General features: G+C 36.7%; 2 protein-coding genes across 10 annotated transcripts in view; both read right to left on the bottom strand.

The window, feature by feature from the left end:
• The window catches only part of LOC127417137 (multiple C2 and transmembrane domain-containing protein 2-like), a 74,762-nt gene extending 71,852 nt beyond the window's left edge, over positions 1-2,910 (bottom strand). Inside the window, exon 1 of one of the 2 annotated variants that reach the window (XM_051656848.1) lies at positions 2,817-2,910. The gene's annotated coding sequence lies outside the window, so the exon portion shown is untranslated. Of the gene's footprint in view, positions 1-1,990; positions 2,341-2,816 lie in introns of those variants that run through there. The other variant, XM_051656846.1, reaches the window with a different exon arrangement.
• A 682-nt stretch (positions 2,911-3,592) lies between these two features.
• The window catches only part of LOC127417141 (myocyte-specific enhancer factor 2A-like), a 130,777-nt gene continuing 117,677 nt past the window's right edge, over positions 3,593-16,692 (bottom strand). For 6 of the 8 annotated variants that reach the window (XM_051656865.1, XM_051656858.1, XM_051656860.1 and 3 more), the window contains 4 exons: positions 14,915-14,938; positions 12,698-12,824; positions 12,369-12,492; positions 3,593-7,423 (listed from right to left, as the gene is read on the bottom strand). In XM_051656865.1, coding sequence (XP_051512825.1) covers positions 7,087-7,423; positions 12,369-12,492; positions 12,698-12,824; positions 14,915-14,938 — 612 coding nt within the window. In that variant the 3' untranslated portion in view covers positions 3,593-7,086. The remainder of the gene's footprint in view (positions 7,424-12,368; positions 12,493-12,697; positions 12,825-14,914; positions 14,939-16,692) is intronic. The other 2 variants (XM_051656863.1, XM_051656864.1) reach the window with 1 other exon arrangement.

Here is a 16,692-nt window from a genome sequence, read left to right as displayed (position 1 = left end):
ACTGTCAGGAATGGGCCAGTTATCTGGGCATTGAGATCAGTGCATCTGGGGGTTTCAGTCTGGCTGTAAATGCATGAGTGAAAAGGCTCGGAGGGCATTTTATGCAGTTACATCACGATTTGGCCATATGAAATTACCAATTAAAATATGGATCAAATTATACACCTCAATCATTAAAGCAATTTTATTATATGGATGTGAAATTTGGGGATCAGTCTTAAATTTTCAAAATTGGGATAAAACTGCAGTACAAAAAAAGTTGGAATTTGCAAAGAATATTTTGGGGGTACATAGAGGCACTTCCAATACCGGCTGCAGGACTGAATTAGGCTTATATCCCCTAAACACTGAAATACAGAAGAGATCTGTTCAATTCTGGCAACACCTCCATCAGTCTGATCCCGAGTGTATAAAATATAAAGCCCTCCTCGCCAGTGAGATCCCACCAGTGCCTCATCCTCTAAATACACTGGCTCTTAAACTAGCTAATGAAACTCAACCTGTGATTGAGTCCAGGTACAACTCTAAAATCATTATTAAAGACATTGAGAAAAATCTAAAAGATGCTCATGATAAAACATTAAGAACTCAATTTAACCTCCAAAACAAACTTCAGTGTTATTCGGCCCTAAATAGAACCACAAAATTGGCAAACTGCTTATCAATTAAACAATATAAAGAGAGAAAGATCCTCTCAAAATACAGATTAAGTGATCATGATCTAGGAATAGAGAGAGGAAGACATAAGAAAGCCTGGACACCGAGAGGGCAGAGAATATGCAGACACTGCGACCTATATACATAGCATATATGTGTGTGGCATATATATATATATACACACACACACAGTACAGTGCAAAAGTCTTAGGCACATAAGATGTTTCACAAAAGCATTTGTCCTGAGATGGTTATTTATATCTTCAGCTTTAGTGTGTCAATAGGAAATATAAATGTTAGACTCCCAAACATTATTTTGCAAATAGAAACGATTATAATAGAAGAACAGGGAGCCCTGCAACAGATGTCATGGCCCCCACAAAGCCCCCCACTGAACATCGTGTCAGTCTGAGATTAAATAAAGAGACAGAAGCAATTGAGACAGCTTAAATAGATAGAAGAACTGTGGCAAATTCTCCAAGAAGCTTGGAACATCCTATCTGCCAACAACCAAGAAAAACTGTATCCAGGTGTACCTAGGAGAACTGGTGCCGTTTTAAATGCAATGGTGGTCACACCGAATATTGATTTAGCTTTTTTATGTTTACTGGACTTTGTATGACATTAAGTGATAAATGAAAACTATTTATGTCATTATTTTTGAAGACATCCTCACTATGCAACATTTTTCACAAGTGCCTAAAACTTTATTCTATTTAATCATTCTTAAATTTAAATGTTTAAATTTTTTTCCCATTACTACTAATTGTTGTATTTATTATTGTATTATTATCTTATTTAAAACAGTTAAAATGCTTGGCAATACTATTTTCCAACTGTCATGCCAATAAAGCTGAATTGAATTGAAAAGAGAGAGAGAGAGAGAGAGAGAGAGAGAGAGAGAGAGAGAGAGAGAGAGAGAGAGAGAGAGAGATTCCCAGGTATTCCCTACCTTGTGGACCAAATGTCCCCACAAGGATAGTAAAACCTGAAATGTTTGACGTTGTGGGGACAATCAGTCAGTCCCCATGAGGAAAACTGCTTAATAAATCATACTAAATAATGTTTTTTGAAAATGTAAAAATGCAGAAAGTTTTCTGTGAGGGTTAGGGGATGGAATATAAAGTTTGTACAGTATAAAAACCATTATGGATTACCATCTATGGAGAGTCCTCATAAAACATGAACACCCAAGGGGTGTGTGTGTGTGTGTGTGCTTGGTACACTAATGTTACACAGCCCATTTACAATTAAGAAATTCTATAATATGATATTTTGACAGAAACTTTAGCTCAACCTAGCAAAGAATTCAACGACAAGAGTGTGGACTTACCTCTTTCCGAACAAATTACTGGACGTTTTTTCTTGTAGACGACATGATGACTGACAACTGCAGTGAACGTTTTACTTCCACCTGTAAGCAACATTAGTCATTCCTGTCGAGATCTTTCTGCTTGGACCGGTTTGTCTTTGTTGGGCGGGGTGAGAATGAGTATCATCAGTTAAACAATTTCAAGAGTTTCACTGTGCGTGACGGACCTTTTAATGTTAAAGACTGTCTCTGCTTCTGTTTTCTTCTGTTAATTTTAGCTTTAAAGTTATGTCAATATATGTAACTTGAAACAGTTTCAAATAATCAAAAAGGACGAGGCAGATTTAAACAGCGTTTATTAAGAACTAGTACTGAAGGGTGCACACTTCTCTTTTTATACCTGTTTAGCTATTGGAGTCCAAAACAGCGTGACTGAGTGCAGCATTCCCGGATATAATTGATAAAAATGTGGAAGTAGTGGTTCCCCTTTGTACATAGTTATATATGTGTTTTTGTTTTTCTCTTTCTTTGCTTATTTCTTTTTTCCTTCCATTCTTCTGTTATGCACACTATTATAATAAAGCATTAATAATAATAATAATAATAATAAATAAATAAATAAATAAATAAACATTTATACCATTCCAACAGGAAATTTGACTAAACCATTTTGGTCATGAAGGAGGGTCCCTCATTTACCTGTTCACATCTCTGCAATAGTTTTTGTGATTAATTTGATGCATGAGTTTAGTTTTGCTTAAATGTCTATATGTAAATATTATGGCTATATTTTGGGATTTGTCTCGGTATTAAGTTTTATAACTGAATGCTGCTATTTTATACTTACCTTCCTGAGTAGTTTGACTTTCTTTGTTCTAACTTTTCAGTTGGAGTTTCCTTTCAAGGCATAATTTCCGCGATGGCAGAAAGATGCTATCCGTTGTTCCTGGCAAGCTACTCAAACTTCGTATGGTTAGGATTAGGACATCTGCTCCCTCCCAAGAACAAACTGAGGCACCTTTTCACAACGGGCCATAGACTAATTAATTGTTAAAATACTGTCTAGGTTACCTGTCATCAGCAAATGCTTTTTTATTAGACTGCAATAAAATGTTGCAATATATATATATAATATTTTATTAGACGTTGGTATCATTTGTCCAGAGCCTAACCAATACAACCAGAACTGTTTTTACTGCTAATGTATTGCTAAAATTGAACCATCAGGGCTTTCGTTCACATGCATATTCAGTGCCACCTGCCGGCAGCATTACATATTGCATGAACCTGCAAACCTACAGAAGCTTCTTTCTGGTTACTCCCTACTCGGTGACAAGTGACTTTATAAAATAAATATGGTAAACATGAGATAATTATGATTATTTATAATCTCTGTAAGCTCATGTTCTGTTTATATATATATATATATATATATATATATATATATATATATATATATATATATATATATATATATATATATATAGGACCCTTTTTTATAACATGCTATTATACCCTGTTCAAACTAGAAGGTCTGTGAAAAATAACCTACATCTAAACTATGCTGTCTCGTGTATGCTGGTGTTTCTCAGTGATGCAGTATGAAGGCACATAAAGTGAGTATTTCAGGGTACATTGAGGTTTTTAATAAAGTGGACAGATTCTAATGTTTGGGACTTCACATGAGGACAAAGTTTACTCAAATTCAGAGAATTGTTCACTTCACTTTGCACAGAATAAGCGAGAGAACCTATGTTACACAATAAAAGCCAATATCTTTACTTAAGTGAATGCAGAATACAAATTTGTACAACAATCTCTAGCATAATATTTTAGTCATTCAATAAAAAGTTCACTAGAATATTTATTGTATAATCAAGATAAAACAACACATTCAAGGGAAATATACTGCAGATTAACTTAAATTTCTATCTCATGTTTTTCTTTTTTGAAATATCTCGTTTCATTTATGGCAACAAAGTCCAGCTTGTGCCGCCAAACGGTTCGAGTATCCAAACCGCAAACAGCTTCTTGAAGTGAACTAGTAACTACAAACAATTACCAAATACATAACTCTGGTTTATAAAAGCCATAAAGCAAAGCAGTGTACTATTGCGCAGCAAAGTGAAGAAAGTACGCAACAAATAATTGTTGTTACCTTTTTATCCCTTCCTTTCACATTCAACAGTTTGTTATTTCAGACACAGCACTCTGGATCAAAGGAACAGCTCCCTCCCTTTAGATTTCCTATGTATTTCTTCTGTGCATTGTAAAGGCCAATGGACAAAGCTACACTTCATCCAACTTCTGATGAGAGGGTGATTTCATTTCAGTGAGGTCAAAATGTGATGAATGATATCATATTTGATTTAGAACACCAGCAACTCTTTGGAATAATGCTCTAATTGTGCATGTAGCAGTGAAACTCAAAAAATTCCCTGATTCCTAATCATGCACTATTGTTGTGTGTGTGTGTGTGTGTGTGTGTGTACTGCAGTATGAACATCCTGCATGTCTTACATCCACAGCACAATTAAAGCACTGGGCTGGCATTATTGCTTTGTCTACCCTGAAAAGCTTTGATTGTGATCACCTTCAAATGATGAACACTTTTCAACAGACATCATACAACTTTCTTATAGGTTTTAAAATTTAGCTGAGACAACAAAGCCTGCACATCCGAGATTAAATCTAAAGCTATACCTAAAGCATTGTCTTCATGGCTCTATTTAGTCAGTGCCTTTGGACAAATCCTTAATATGCAAGCATTTAAAGACAAAGGGTTAACAGTCAATTTCTCACCTGCTCAATAAAGAGCACTTTACTCATGAACTAGGCAACATTTGCGTGATAAAGTATGTATGTATGTTTTTTCACTTAATTTATCAGTGAAACTCTCAATGTGAATGCTTTGTGTTACTGGCTATGTGTGGGTTGGGGACTGCATAGATTAATATCAGCTTATTACCAGCTGTTATGTTGCTCAAAGGGCCAGGAGGTATCTAAAAGTGACTGGTGTACACATCGACCAAATACATAACAAATCTAAAGAGGAAAGCATCCTTTTTCCAATGGCAAACTTGAACATATAAACTTTTGTGCAATCCAGCAGAGAGATCAAGTTCAAGTTTGTTTGCATTGTCTAGTATTTCCATATTTAGCTGCTGAATCCCCTGAAGCTTTGCCACCTGAGGGGCGGTTAGGTGTGATGCAAGCTGGAGGCCACTGCTGCTACCAGACGTTTGCGCTGCACAAACAGCCATACATGAACAGCCCAGCAATGGAGGGATGCACACACAGAGAGAAAAGCAACAGCAGAGAGAGAGCTATAGCGCCCTCCCCTGTCCAGCAATACAGAGAATTGCGACTGATATCTCCAAAGGTCTCTCCTTTACATAAGGAAATCTGTAGATGAGTCAATTTACAAAATAAGTGGTAAGGGGAGGTGTTCTATATGTAGTATGCATGTATATATGTATTAGGGTTACTTAAAGTTATGATATTTACAATATCTGTATTAACATGTGCATGAGTGCATTTGAAGAGGGATTCAAATAGAATTAATTTAGTAATAGGGATTCGACATAATTAACTCTACACAATCTGTGGCAATATCTCTAAAGAGAAATGTGTCTTTGACTGGAAATGAATGAATAGTGCATCTAAACTGGGATTCAAAGTAGGCAGTGTATTCAGCAGCTGCAGGCTAATCCCTCACAAAACAGTTGTAAGAGAAGCAACCTTTTTTTCTTTTCTTAGCATGACGATCATTTTACAAAACAAGAAAGAAAAGACATTTGAGCTTGAATCATACAGCTCTGTTGTTACAATTTCTTATGGACAGACATTCACCACCATTAAAGGGAAAACGACCCAAAAAACTACCTTCTTGAAAAAAAAAACAAAAAAAAAACACTTTGATTATTACCAATAAAAGTCAGATTTGAAGAAAGTACAGTATAGTTAACAAAATAGTAAATATTAACCAGTGAATACTCTACTTAATAAGGATCTCGCCTTTTAAACTTGGCAGTAATCCACAAAAATATATTTTTTTTTTCTTGAATCTGGTGAAGGTACAATACATAAGTACTTACACCAAAAGTGATATATATTAAAGTTGCTATATACATAACAAAAGAAAAGGTTTGGCTCAAATCTTTAATTTACAAACAGAACAGCAAGTGTTCATGGCTTAAGATATTGTTTCAAGATCTGCTTTGCATGTTTATAGTTTTCCAATGTTTGTAACAACGCACACTATGACAGAACTAATATCAAACCAACATCGAGAGAGAAATGCTGAAAATTGACAGAGAGGCTTTGGCTTACGTTACCATTGAGTTGTTGGAGCTGCATGAATATACAATGACCAGCTATCGTCTCTAAATTGACTGGGCTACCTTTTCAAGTCCCATTAAATAAAAACTCTGATTTGTCACCAATAACTTCCAATTCTTTGATTAAAAAGAACACATTAAATTTAGAGACATTTTTTTTAACTTAATGTCTTAACTGAGGTGGAATGTGTTCTCATTTACTGTAGATACAAGCCCTACCTCATAAAAACTGCTCCAAACCTACGGTCTATGGTCAATTAGCATAAATAAATTAATAAGTGACATACTTCATAAGAGCGAGTGCAGATACAGATTGTTAATACATGAACCCAGTAGGCAGGAGCCTTCAAGCAGAAAGCCGCCCCTAATCTTTCTTTGATTGTTTGAAACTTGCAAATTGAACAGAGGAAACAGCTACAACTGTCAAACTGCACCAGTGACTACATTAATCTACAAAAGTCTTGTCGTCTTTAAAACACTGGACTCTCACACAATGCAATTTGCATCAAGTACCTGATAACACCTGTTTTGTGTACACCATTGAGTCTGACTGCTTGACTTGAGATTACTTTTCTCTCCCTCCACTCAGTTGCTTAATTTCAATATGTCTGGACATCTTAAATTTCTGTCAACATCCACCTACTTACAAAAAAAGTGAATTGATGTTAAATAATAACAACAGAATAACAATAATGACCCTCCCTGCTGTCTCTCCTCTCTCTTTTTCCCCTGCCCAGCCCTGCGAGTGACTGACTGGCGGTCGGGCTCCAAAGAGCTTTATGTCACCCAGGTGTCCATGCGCATGCGCTTGACCGTGGGGCTCTCTCTCTCTTCAGCCCCAGTGGTGGGGGGACGACCAAGGCCGAGGGGGGAGTGGAAATCGGGCCGGTGATCCTCTCGGTCGCTGCCATCATAGGAGGAGCAGGAGGAGCTGAGGCTGTCGACAGGCGAGCGGCCCATATCTGGGCGGCCGGAGGAAGGCTGCTGCTGCTGGGGCGGGAAGCCAGATGGGGTTAAGCGCTCGCGTGGAGGAGAGATGGGCTCGGATTTAATGTGGACATTCTGGTTGGTGTTGATAGAGAGATTCGAGCCCTGAGGTAAGTGACCGCCACTTCTGATAAAGGAAGAGGGAAGAGAGACATTAACCACTGCTCCACCAAATACAGTTATTTAATTTATAAGTAAAAAATGAATACAGTATATGGCTGTTTTTCAGCTGTTTTCCTATGTAACCATGCACTAAATTGAAATCTTTGACCATTGCACCACATCTCGCTGTGTTTTTAGTGTCTCATGCAGGAGTGCCCTGATTTTAGACAATGTGCTGCTAAAGCTGGCACCACGCTAGCAGACTCAAAACAATTCGATTTTGGCCAAGGGTGTCACACAAGCGGACTGTTTTGCTGAGATCTCGCTCTCTTCAGCTGGGGCAAAATGGTGGAGGGGTGACAAACATACAAACTCACCGCAACTCTGTCTTATTCTCTGTCACGTGGAGATCGCCAAAATAGCAATAGGAGTACCACGTGAGCATAAACAATTGTAAAAGAGTGATTTAGGGCATTTTCAGACCTGCAGTTTGCTTGAGTTGTTCTGAAACGGGCTAAAATAGTTACAATGTTGCACTTTCTTCATTTAGAAGATTTGGCTCATACATCAATATACCAGTTAAAATGATACACCTGTAAAAATGTGTCACGAGGCACAAATACTTGGGTATTGTTTATGTCACGGTTATGCAAAACTTCACGCCATGGTACAGAATGCGTGTTCCAGTCAGAGGTTGCACTGCAAATAAACATTATATGACACACGAATGAGTATGAGTTGTAAAAATTCCGTTGTGGTTATTTTTATCTGTCATTAGTTGCTTTTGCATTATTTCTGCACTGAAAAGTACCTGTGGTCATGGAAATCTCTCTATCTCGCACACACACAAACGCACACACACAAACACACTGAAAGAGTGAAGCCACGTATATTTCTGTCATAAAGTTGCTGACGCTGTCCTACCTGTGTCTGTTCTGCCGCTATCTACAAGAGAGAAGTGATGGTGTTAAAAGTAGGTGAGCGATTCATGGAGTAACCTATTGTAAAAGTGCGTGATTGTGTGTTTATCCCCTCGAGGCTTGCCGTAGAATGCGTATGTCCATGTGCAGCTTTCAGTGAGTGAAGAAAATACATTCAATAAAAACAGACTGTTATGGCTCTGCTTTCTGATGTAATTTTAGTGTAGGAAAAAAGGCAGAACAAATGCTTGTGACATAATCACTATGGATTACAATCAGTGTTTGTGATGATATGCAGCTGAGTGCGATGAAAACGTTCAGATCAGCTTGACGTCCTGTCAGTTCTTCAGTAAAAGAAGAAGCTCATTCTTCACTTGACGAGAACACAAGAGTCGGCCTCGGCAACAGAACGATTTTTTCTAACAGTTTTGATGTGCTTTTCCATTGCAGGAACCACTAAAGGTGGAGTAAGTCATTTTAATCCAATAAACTTATCTCTGCACGGTCCGTTAGCTGTCCGTTCTGTGTGTGTGCTGAAAAAAATCCGGTGTTTGTACACAGCCCTGACTCTGTAAATGGGAAAATAAACAAAGTGGACTGGACCGATACACACAACACTATTGCAGGTGCCGTGCATGAATTTGGGGGGTGGAGCTTCTGAAGGAGCACTGAAGGGAGGAGTGTGTTTATTTGGCTGTTGAGCTCAAATATCAACAGTCTTTCTCAGGAATCGCTTACTCCACCTTTAACTCAGCAGGGAGTTCCGATGGTCAAGTGGATACCATCCTCCCACTTAGAGATGCTAATGTGCGCTCTGTCTCTCACCTACTGGCCGGTGATTATGATAATGAAGCTCACACCTGAAAATCATTCAAAAAATCGGCTAGTTTTTACTTAATCGGCTTAAGTTAAAAAGAACTTCAACTGTTAAAAACATGTCTAGAGACACCTGTGTTATGCCAGAGACTATTTAGCAGAGACAGGCCACTTTTGTTAAAATAAATGGGAGAAATTGGAACACCCAACCAAGGAGCTTGCGCCCAGCGGATGTAGAAAGGAAGTCCCACCTTACAGGTAAAAAAGCCAATCATCTTTTAGATACAGACATTGCCTGTCAGTCAATTTGAGAACACGCATGTGCATTAGCTATGCAAGCCGGGAAAATTACATTTTTAGCGTAATATGAGATAAAGAAGCACAATTTATGATACCAGTTTTATCAGATTTTACTGCTGATTTAAAATATGCACTTTGATTGTAATCTTGACCAACCATTTTTGAGATTTTGGTCTTTCTCCATTCAAGTAGATAGGAGCTGAATTGGCATGACTGGAAATAGCCTCCCGGGAGCGTTCCAAAGATGACCGACAGTGGACTGACTTGCTAGAAAGACTTTGGTTATGCTCTATTCGTGGTGATGTGCCTAAATTTTTTTTTTTATTTTAGCACAAGGGTGCATTTGGGGTGAACGGCCCCTATTAGTACTAACAAGAACAAGTGTTTATGGATCACTAATATTCCAAAGCGCTACCTCAGCAGCGATAAGATGCACGGATTGTGTTGTGATGCTAACATAGAGACAAGCATCACAATTCACTTTCATTGCATCTTTTTTCCCTACACAATGAAAGTGAATAGCAGGGTTTGTACAGATGCTTCAAAGTTAAATTCAAGGACTTTCAAGGACTTTTCAAGCACATTTTTATTTGTTTTCAAGGACTATGCTCGAGATGTCATTAAAACTATTTTAACCATTCAGTTAATTTATTTTTATAAAACACCACTTATTACGAGTACAACAATGAGCATCTTTAACTACATATTCTCACAGTAACAATTCTTGGTTCATTCATGATGAAATTGATGTGCAATTGTTGTGTGCTCTCTTAAAACACACTTCGCTTTCCAACAAAAGTGAATAACTGGGTCTGTAAACAGTAGTCCATATGACTCGTGCTGCGTTCCATGTTTTCTAAAGTCACACAACAGATTTATGTGAGGAACTGACCAAAATTGCAAATGGTCATTCTCAAAAATGCTGACTTTCCAACTTACAAAATATTGAAATTTTCCATTTAGTTCAGTTTTTGCCTATAAATGCTGAGGGTAAACATGTTGACATTAATTTTTATTCATAAAGGACAACTTGGCTGTTGTTCTTTCTTTTATTATTTAATTTTGTTTCACGAACGAAGCAAGTTAGCACTAAGTTAACACTAACGAGGGTTAAATGGGTTACAACACCACATTTTGAGGGTTCAATGGGGTACAACGGCAAATATTTTTGTGTGAAAATATTAGTTAAAATGTGAATAACTTTTTAACATGCTGGGAAAAATCACTATATGCATATTTAAGCAGCCTCTGAACTTAAACCTTAAAAATTATTTTCTACAACTTTTTGAAATCAAGGGACAAACAAACTTTTTAAATTATTAAAATTATTAATAATAATTTTGTTTTGCTTTTTTGCACACTTGTTTGGCCTTGCACTAATGCTTTTATTAAAAATAAGTACAAAATAAATACACAAATAACTTTACATGTCATATAAGTGGTGTACCAGAAAAAGGGAACAAGGTTTTTTTTTCAGGCAATTAACAATTTTAAATATATTTTCTAAACATTTGCAAAACAGAGTCAAGCCATTTCATATCATTAAAGGTTAGGTTATATAAAAATAAAAAATATATATATATATATATATATATATATATATATATATATATATATATATATATATATATATATTCACTATTTGAAAGCTTTTTCATGACTAAAAAAGTCAAGGGACATGTTTGTCAACATATTTTGATATTGACCCAAATAACCAAAGCTTGCTTTACAGAAGGGGGCACTAGACAACTCACAAAACTGAATTCTCCATTGATCTGCATTCAAATCATTCAAAACGTTTTACATCTCATATCATTTTTTCACTCTGGAGAGTAAATTGTAATTAAAACTGATAGTTGCAAGGTTTCATACTTGTTAAATCCGCAACAGCAGTATCTATAATATATATATATATATATATATATATATATATATATATATATATATATATATATATTTAAATCCTCCAGTAACACTTAATTGTGATTGGCCCATTCTGAACAGCGCTGCCAAAAGTAACAGGTGCCACGTGACAGCGCCGTCTATACGCTGCCTGCTTTAGCAGTGGTCTAGTGGTCTGTTGTCGTGTTTTTCCGAAAATAAATAAATACATTTAATTTATTAAATTAAAATTTAAGCAAAGTATTTTAAGATTTTCTATAATTCAAGAACTTTTAAACAAGACTTAAATTTCAAAAAGCCAAATTCAAGTACTTCAAGCACTTCAAGCACCTTGTACGAACCCTGGAATGGTGACTGACTCAGGAAAAAGAACCTTTTAGTATCTTTTTATTTTTTTAGAATCAATATGTTCTCTGCTTTTATACAAACATGTTACAGTTATAAGAACATACAGAGCTCTATAACTTGCTTTTGCCAGATCAAATCAATCTAGCTATCCAGCTGGGTGAATCTCACAAAATGTCTCGGTTGCATTTCACCCCAAAAATAAAATGAAATAAAATACATTTTGGATAAAGGAAATAAAGCATATTTATGCCAATAAGATTTTTGTCATTGCATTTGCATAATTCTCATAACAATTAATCCCTCCCATTTGTAATTCTGAATATTCTTGATGTTGATTCTCATTACTGTAACAAATCGACTTTTTTGTACTACCATGATATACATATAAATACTAAATAAAAACTATAATTTAAATGACCTATCATTAAAAATAATCAAAATGTTCAAAAATAGGTTTCATTTTCTTTAACCAAAATTGAATTTCTTTCTTTTGACTTTTGGGGTGAAATATGACCCGGGCAGGTTCATGACAGGTTTTGTGAGTTTCAGGCATCTTTCACCACATACTACAAAATAAAAGAATGAAACGGTATGACAACTAAGAATGCTTAGATGACCCTGAATGTTCTGCAGACCTGTGTTTACATGCATGCTTGTGTGCCTGCACACATCTTTGTTACTCACACCAGCGAGTTGAGAGCTGCCTGGCCCAGCTGATGCTGTTGCCATGCCGACACTGAGCCAATGGAGAGGCCTGGAGAGCAAAAGCCTTGCAGAGAAGAGAGCTCAGCACTGCTCAGTGAGTATTCTGGAGCAAAACAACACAACAACAAGAGTTTATGAGTCAAAAAGTACATCTGATATGAGTCTAAGTGTCTGGTAAACTGGATTGTGCCATGAACTGTCAGATCTTCCTCCTAATTTGACACTCATGTAAAAAAATGAAATCTAAAAATGAATGAATGACATGATAATGAAATGAATTACTTAATGAGTGTCTGTTTTATACTTACCAGAATTGTAGGCAGTGGGCATGCCGGAGTAGACCAGGCTTTGTGGTGGCAGACTGGGGGTGGTGACAGAGACCACCGGTGTGGCCAGAGGCTGGGTGGATTGGGAACTGCTTATCCTATGGGGGTTCTGTACAGAGGATCGAATTCCAAGTTAATAAAAGAGAAATCCCACCACAAACACACATATACACACTACCACGTGAAACATTACAATTAGAATAGTCTGATTTGGTAGAAATTGTGCAGTAATACCATTTTAGTACCAATAAGGGGTGCTGCAGATTCATTCTAGATTCATTCTCATTGCTTTGCAGGTTGCCGTGAGAGTAACAGCTTTAATTTTTTGAAGCTCTTCGACAATTAAAACTGGCACACTTCAGAATGCCTTCTAAATAAGTGGCATATACAGTAAGTGAAATATTGTCCATATAATGTCACTGTTATCTTCGGTTAAGGAATACACCCTGTTGACCTGTTGACAAGCAAAACACAGACAAGTAAAACCTAACCTAACCTATAAAACTCCCATAAAACAGTCTGATTAAGCATTGTCTACTGTATTAAAACTTTACTAATTTAGGTAAATCTCTTAACATTGTAGCAACCAGCATGCAGTTCAAATACATAGTCACGTCAAGCCTGGTGTACATGCAGTACACATACACACACGTTTGCACACACTCTCAGAAAGGCTAATTCATAAAAAAAATAAATAAAAAAATTCAATTCAAAGCACTTATGTTCAAGAGGGACATTATTTACAAATCTCTCAAATATCAGGTTGGGTGTAACCCTGTTTATACTAAAGAGCATTAATTAAACCATTAAATAAAATAAAACTTTCATTATTCAAAAACATTTGAAATACATTTGCTCTATTTGAAGTACTTTTAAAAAAAAAAAAAAAATACATTAAAATAAAAAATAAATAAATAGTAATAAATAAACACATCTAAATAAATAAACTTCATACTTATATTGAAGACCAGTGGGTCATTCTCAAGTACTAGTTTATCCCTGGATTTGATTCAACATTGTTTTTTTGTTTGTTTGTTTGTTTGTTTGTTTTCTCCGCAATTTGGAATGCCCAATTCCCAATGCGCTCTAATTCCTCATGGTGGCGTAGTGACTCGCCTCAATCCAGGTGGCAGAGGACGGATCTTAGTTGCCTCCGCGTCTGAGGCCGTCAATCCGTGCATCTTATCACGTGGCTTGTTGAGCGCATTACCGTGGAGACCTAGCGCATGTGGAGGCTTCACGTTATTCTCCGCAGCATCCACAAACAACTCACCATGCACCACACCGAGAGCGAGAACCACATGTTATAGCGACCACGAGGAGGTTAACCCAACGTGACTCTACCCACCCTAGCCACCGGGCCAATTGGTTGCTAAGGAAGCCTGACTGGAGTCACTCAGCATGCCCTGGATTCAAACTCGTGACTCCAGGTGTGGTAGTCTGCGTCTTTACTTGCTGAGCTACCCCCTTCGATTCAACGTTGTTAAATTCCTTCAGATCTCTTTAGATTCTTTCTGCTAATAGAAACTTTCCAACATTCTCTCTCACTGTAAATGGCCATTCTCCTCAACTAATGATATCATTCTGGACTCAACTGTAGCTCAATGACATCACCATAAGCAAAATAATCCCTGTATGGGCCAAAAAAAAAAAAAAAAAAAAAGAGGATAAGAATTTTAGAGATACTCAAATATGCTGACAAAACTAGATGTTTTCTGTGGATTTTGTTTCTGAACATGCTGCTTTGATTGTTCTAAACATTTATGTTACTTCACTTAGTATACAGTCCAGAACCTAAAACCAGATTTATCAGTGAGATCTCATGGAAGTATTACATAATTACTGAGAGATTCTGGAGATTCTGTCATTGTCTTTTTCTTCATCAAAGACACCCACACTATTCTTTCTTTATTACAAACACACATGTAGAAACACACTGTGGCTCTTTAGAACTTCTCCAAAAAAAGGTTTAGAACATGCAGTGTGAGTCACACTCAAGTCAGACCAGACTTCCACACAACACTCATGAGTTCATCTAGTTCATCTTGGGTTTAGTCGATTTTCAGCTCAAGAGGTGGCTTGCTTCAGAATCATCTCTGTAAGCTTAGTGCGCATCTGCTAGTCAAAAGCAGTGTGATTTTAAAACCAGACTTAAAGCTTATCAGCCATTGCCTTTCAAAGGCATTTATTAAAACTCACCAACTCCATCTCTTCCTCCTCTGACTGCTTCCAACAGAAAAAACAAAAAACAAAAAAAAACATGATGATGTCACTGTCAGTAGACAGCCAGGTGGCACAACTAAAGTTCAGTGCGGTCAATCCACCATTCTCACCAGAACGTGCCTTTAAACTAACTTATTCAAATTCAGAGACTGAAGCGTGAACCAAACGCTGCCTTAGGTTACTTGAAACAAAATTGAAAATTCAAATTCAGAGAGTCAAATTCAAATGAAAAGTCAAATTCACAGCCACTAAATGCGCTCACCATTTTCATTTCTCATGGCCATGTGCTCTGTCTGACACACAGCAATTAGGTAAATGTTAAACTACTTCCAGTGCAAAATGTTAAACAAACTGACAGTAGAGGAGAATAATATTGAGATTTCTATATCATTGAGCTTGACCTCACAGCAAAGAAGTGCTTAACTTTAACCACAGAGACTCATCATGAGCTTGTGTGTCCAATAGCTCCATCAATCATTTTGCTTTCATTGGCACAGTCCTTCTGCTTTAATTGGTTATTTACAAAAAAGGGGATTGTAAACACTAGACTTTATGAGAGGTTGAAAATTTAACAAGGAACTTTAGGATTAGATTTATGCATAACGTTACTTTTTTGTTGTTGTTGTGAAATTTAGGTCGTTTTTCAAATATCAAACAGAAATTTAAATTGAGGGACATATACTACCTATTTCCAGGACATTGAGCTCTCACTCCAAAATGCACTCACCAATGTTAACTTTTGCCTCTAAGCGCCACCACATGAGTTTTTTATCAGTGTTTCAAACAAAAAATTTGTAAGTAAAAAAAAAAAAAAAAGAAAAAAATTGATACTTTTTGTTAGAAGAAGTGTAAAGTTTTTAAAGTTTTTTTTTTCCTCTTTATTCCCTCTCAGTTTATATGTTTGTTCTATATCTAAAAGTTATGTGCAATACTTTTGGCACAAATCTAATTCCATAGAGAACCAGCTGTTCTCAGTTTTCTTTCAATTTCAGAGAAATGAGATCATTTGGATGTCAGAGAAATTTGATCATTTGGATTTTAAGGGTCTTAATAGTCTCTTATCATAAGCATACAGTATATGCTTCATTCATATCTAGCTGACTGTGCAGCGTTGTACAATATTGAAGACAGCAAGTTCTCTTCTCAGTGGTGCTGGGCCAGTGCTGCCTTAAACCGGCACTCAATCAATAACAGTGGGGAGACACGACAAGGGCGACAAGATATTATCTGGCTCACATTCTGGGCTTCTGATTAAGCCTTCATCCCCACTCTGTCACACTGCGATGTGATTAATTTAATACCATTATGTTCTAATGACAGCCTGTCTGCATGCACACTCACAGGCTCTGCCTCAGTCTGTCTGTCTGAGGCAGTTCATTCACACACGCACACACACAAAAGGACACTCGCTATATGCAAATATACACAAAAGAATAATCCTCGGGGCTTACTGGTGATGCCACTAGTTTGTCATGTGGAATTGGTTTTGATTTATGATGGGTAAGAAAGTGTACCACTTTCAGATGCTGGCATGGTATTCCATACTCTGATACTCAGTATAATATTATTATTACCTGTGTAACTCCAACATTATTTACCAAAAAAGTAAGACAGTCTGTGCACTGTACACGGCCCTAGTGTGGAAGGTGAACAGACTCTACAGTTAAAATGAACAAATTATTGACTATTTTTAAATATAATAATAATATTCCTTTTTCTGCTACCTGTTTTATATTTTAGTGATTTATGAGGCT

This window comes from Myxocyprinus asiaticus, chromosome 26 (assembly GCF_019703515.2).
Source record: "Myxocyprinus asiaticus isolate MX2 ecotype Aquarium Trade chromosome 26, UBuf_Myxa_2, whole genome shotgun sequence".
Taxonomy (NCBI): Eukaryota; Metazoa; Chordata; class Actinopteri; order Cypriniformes; family Catostomidae; genus Myxocyprinus; species Myxocyprinus asiaticus.
Note: the sequence above shows the minus strand (reverse complement) of the source record. Positions and strands in the feature narration are given on the sequence as shown.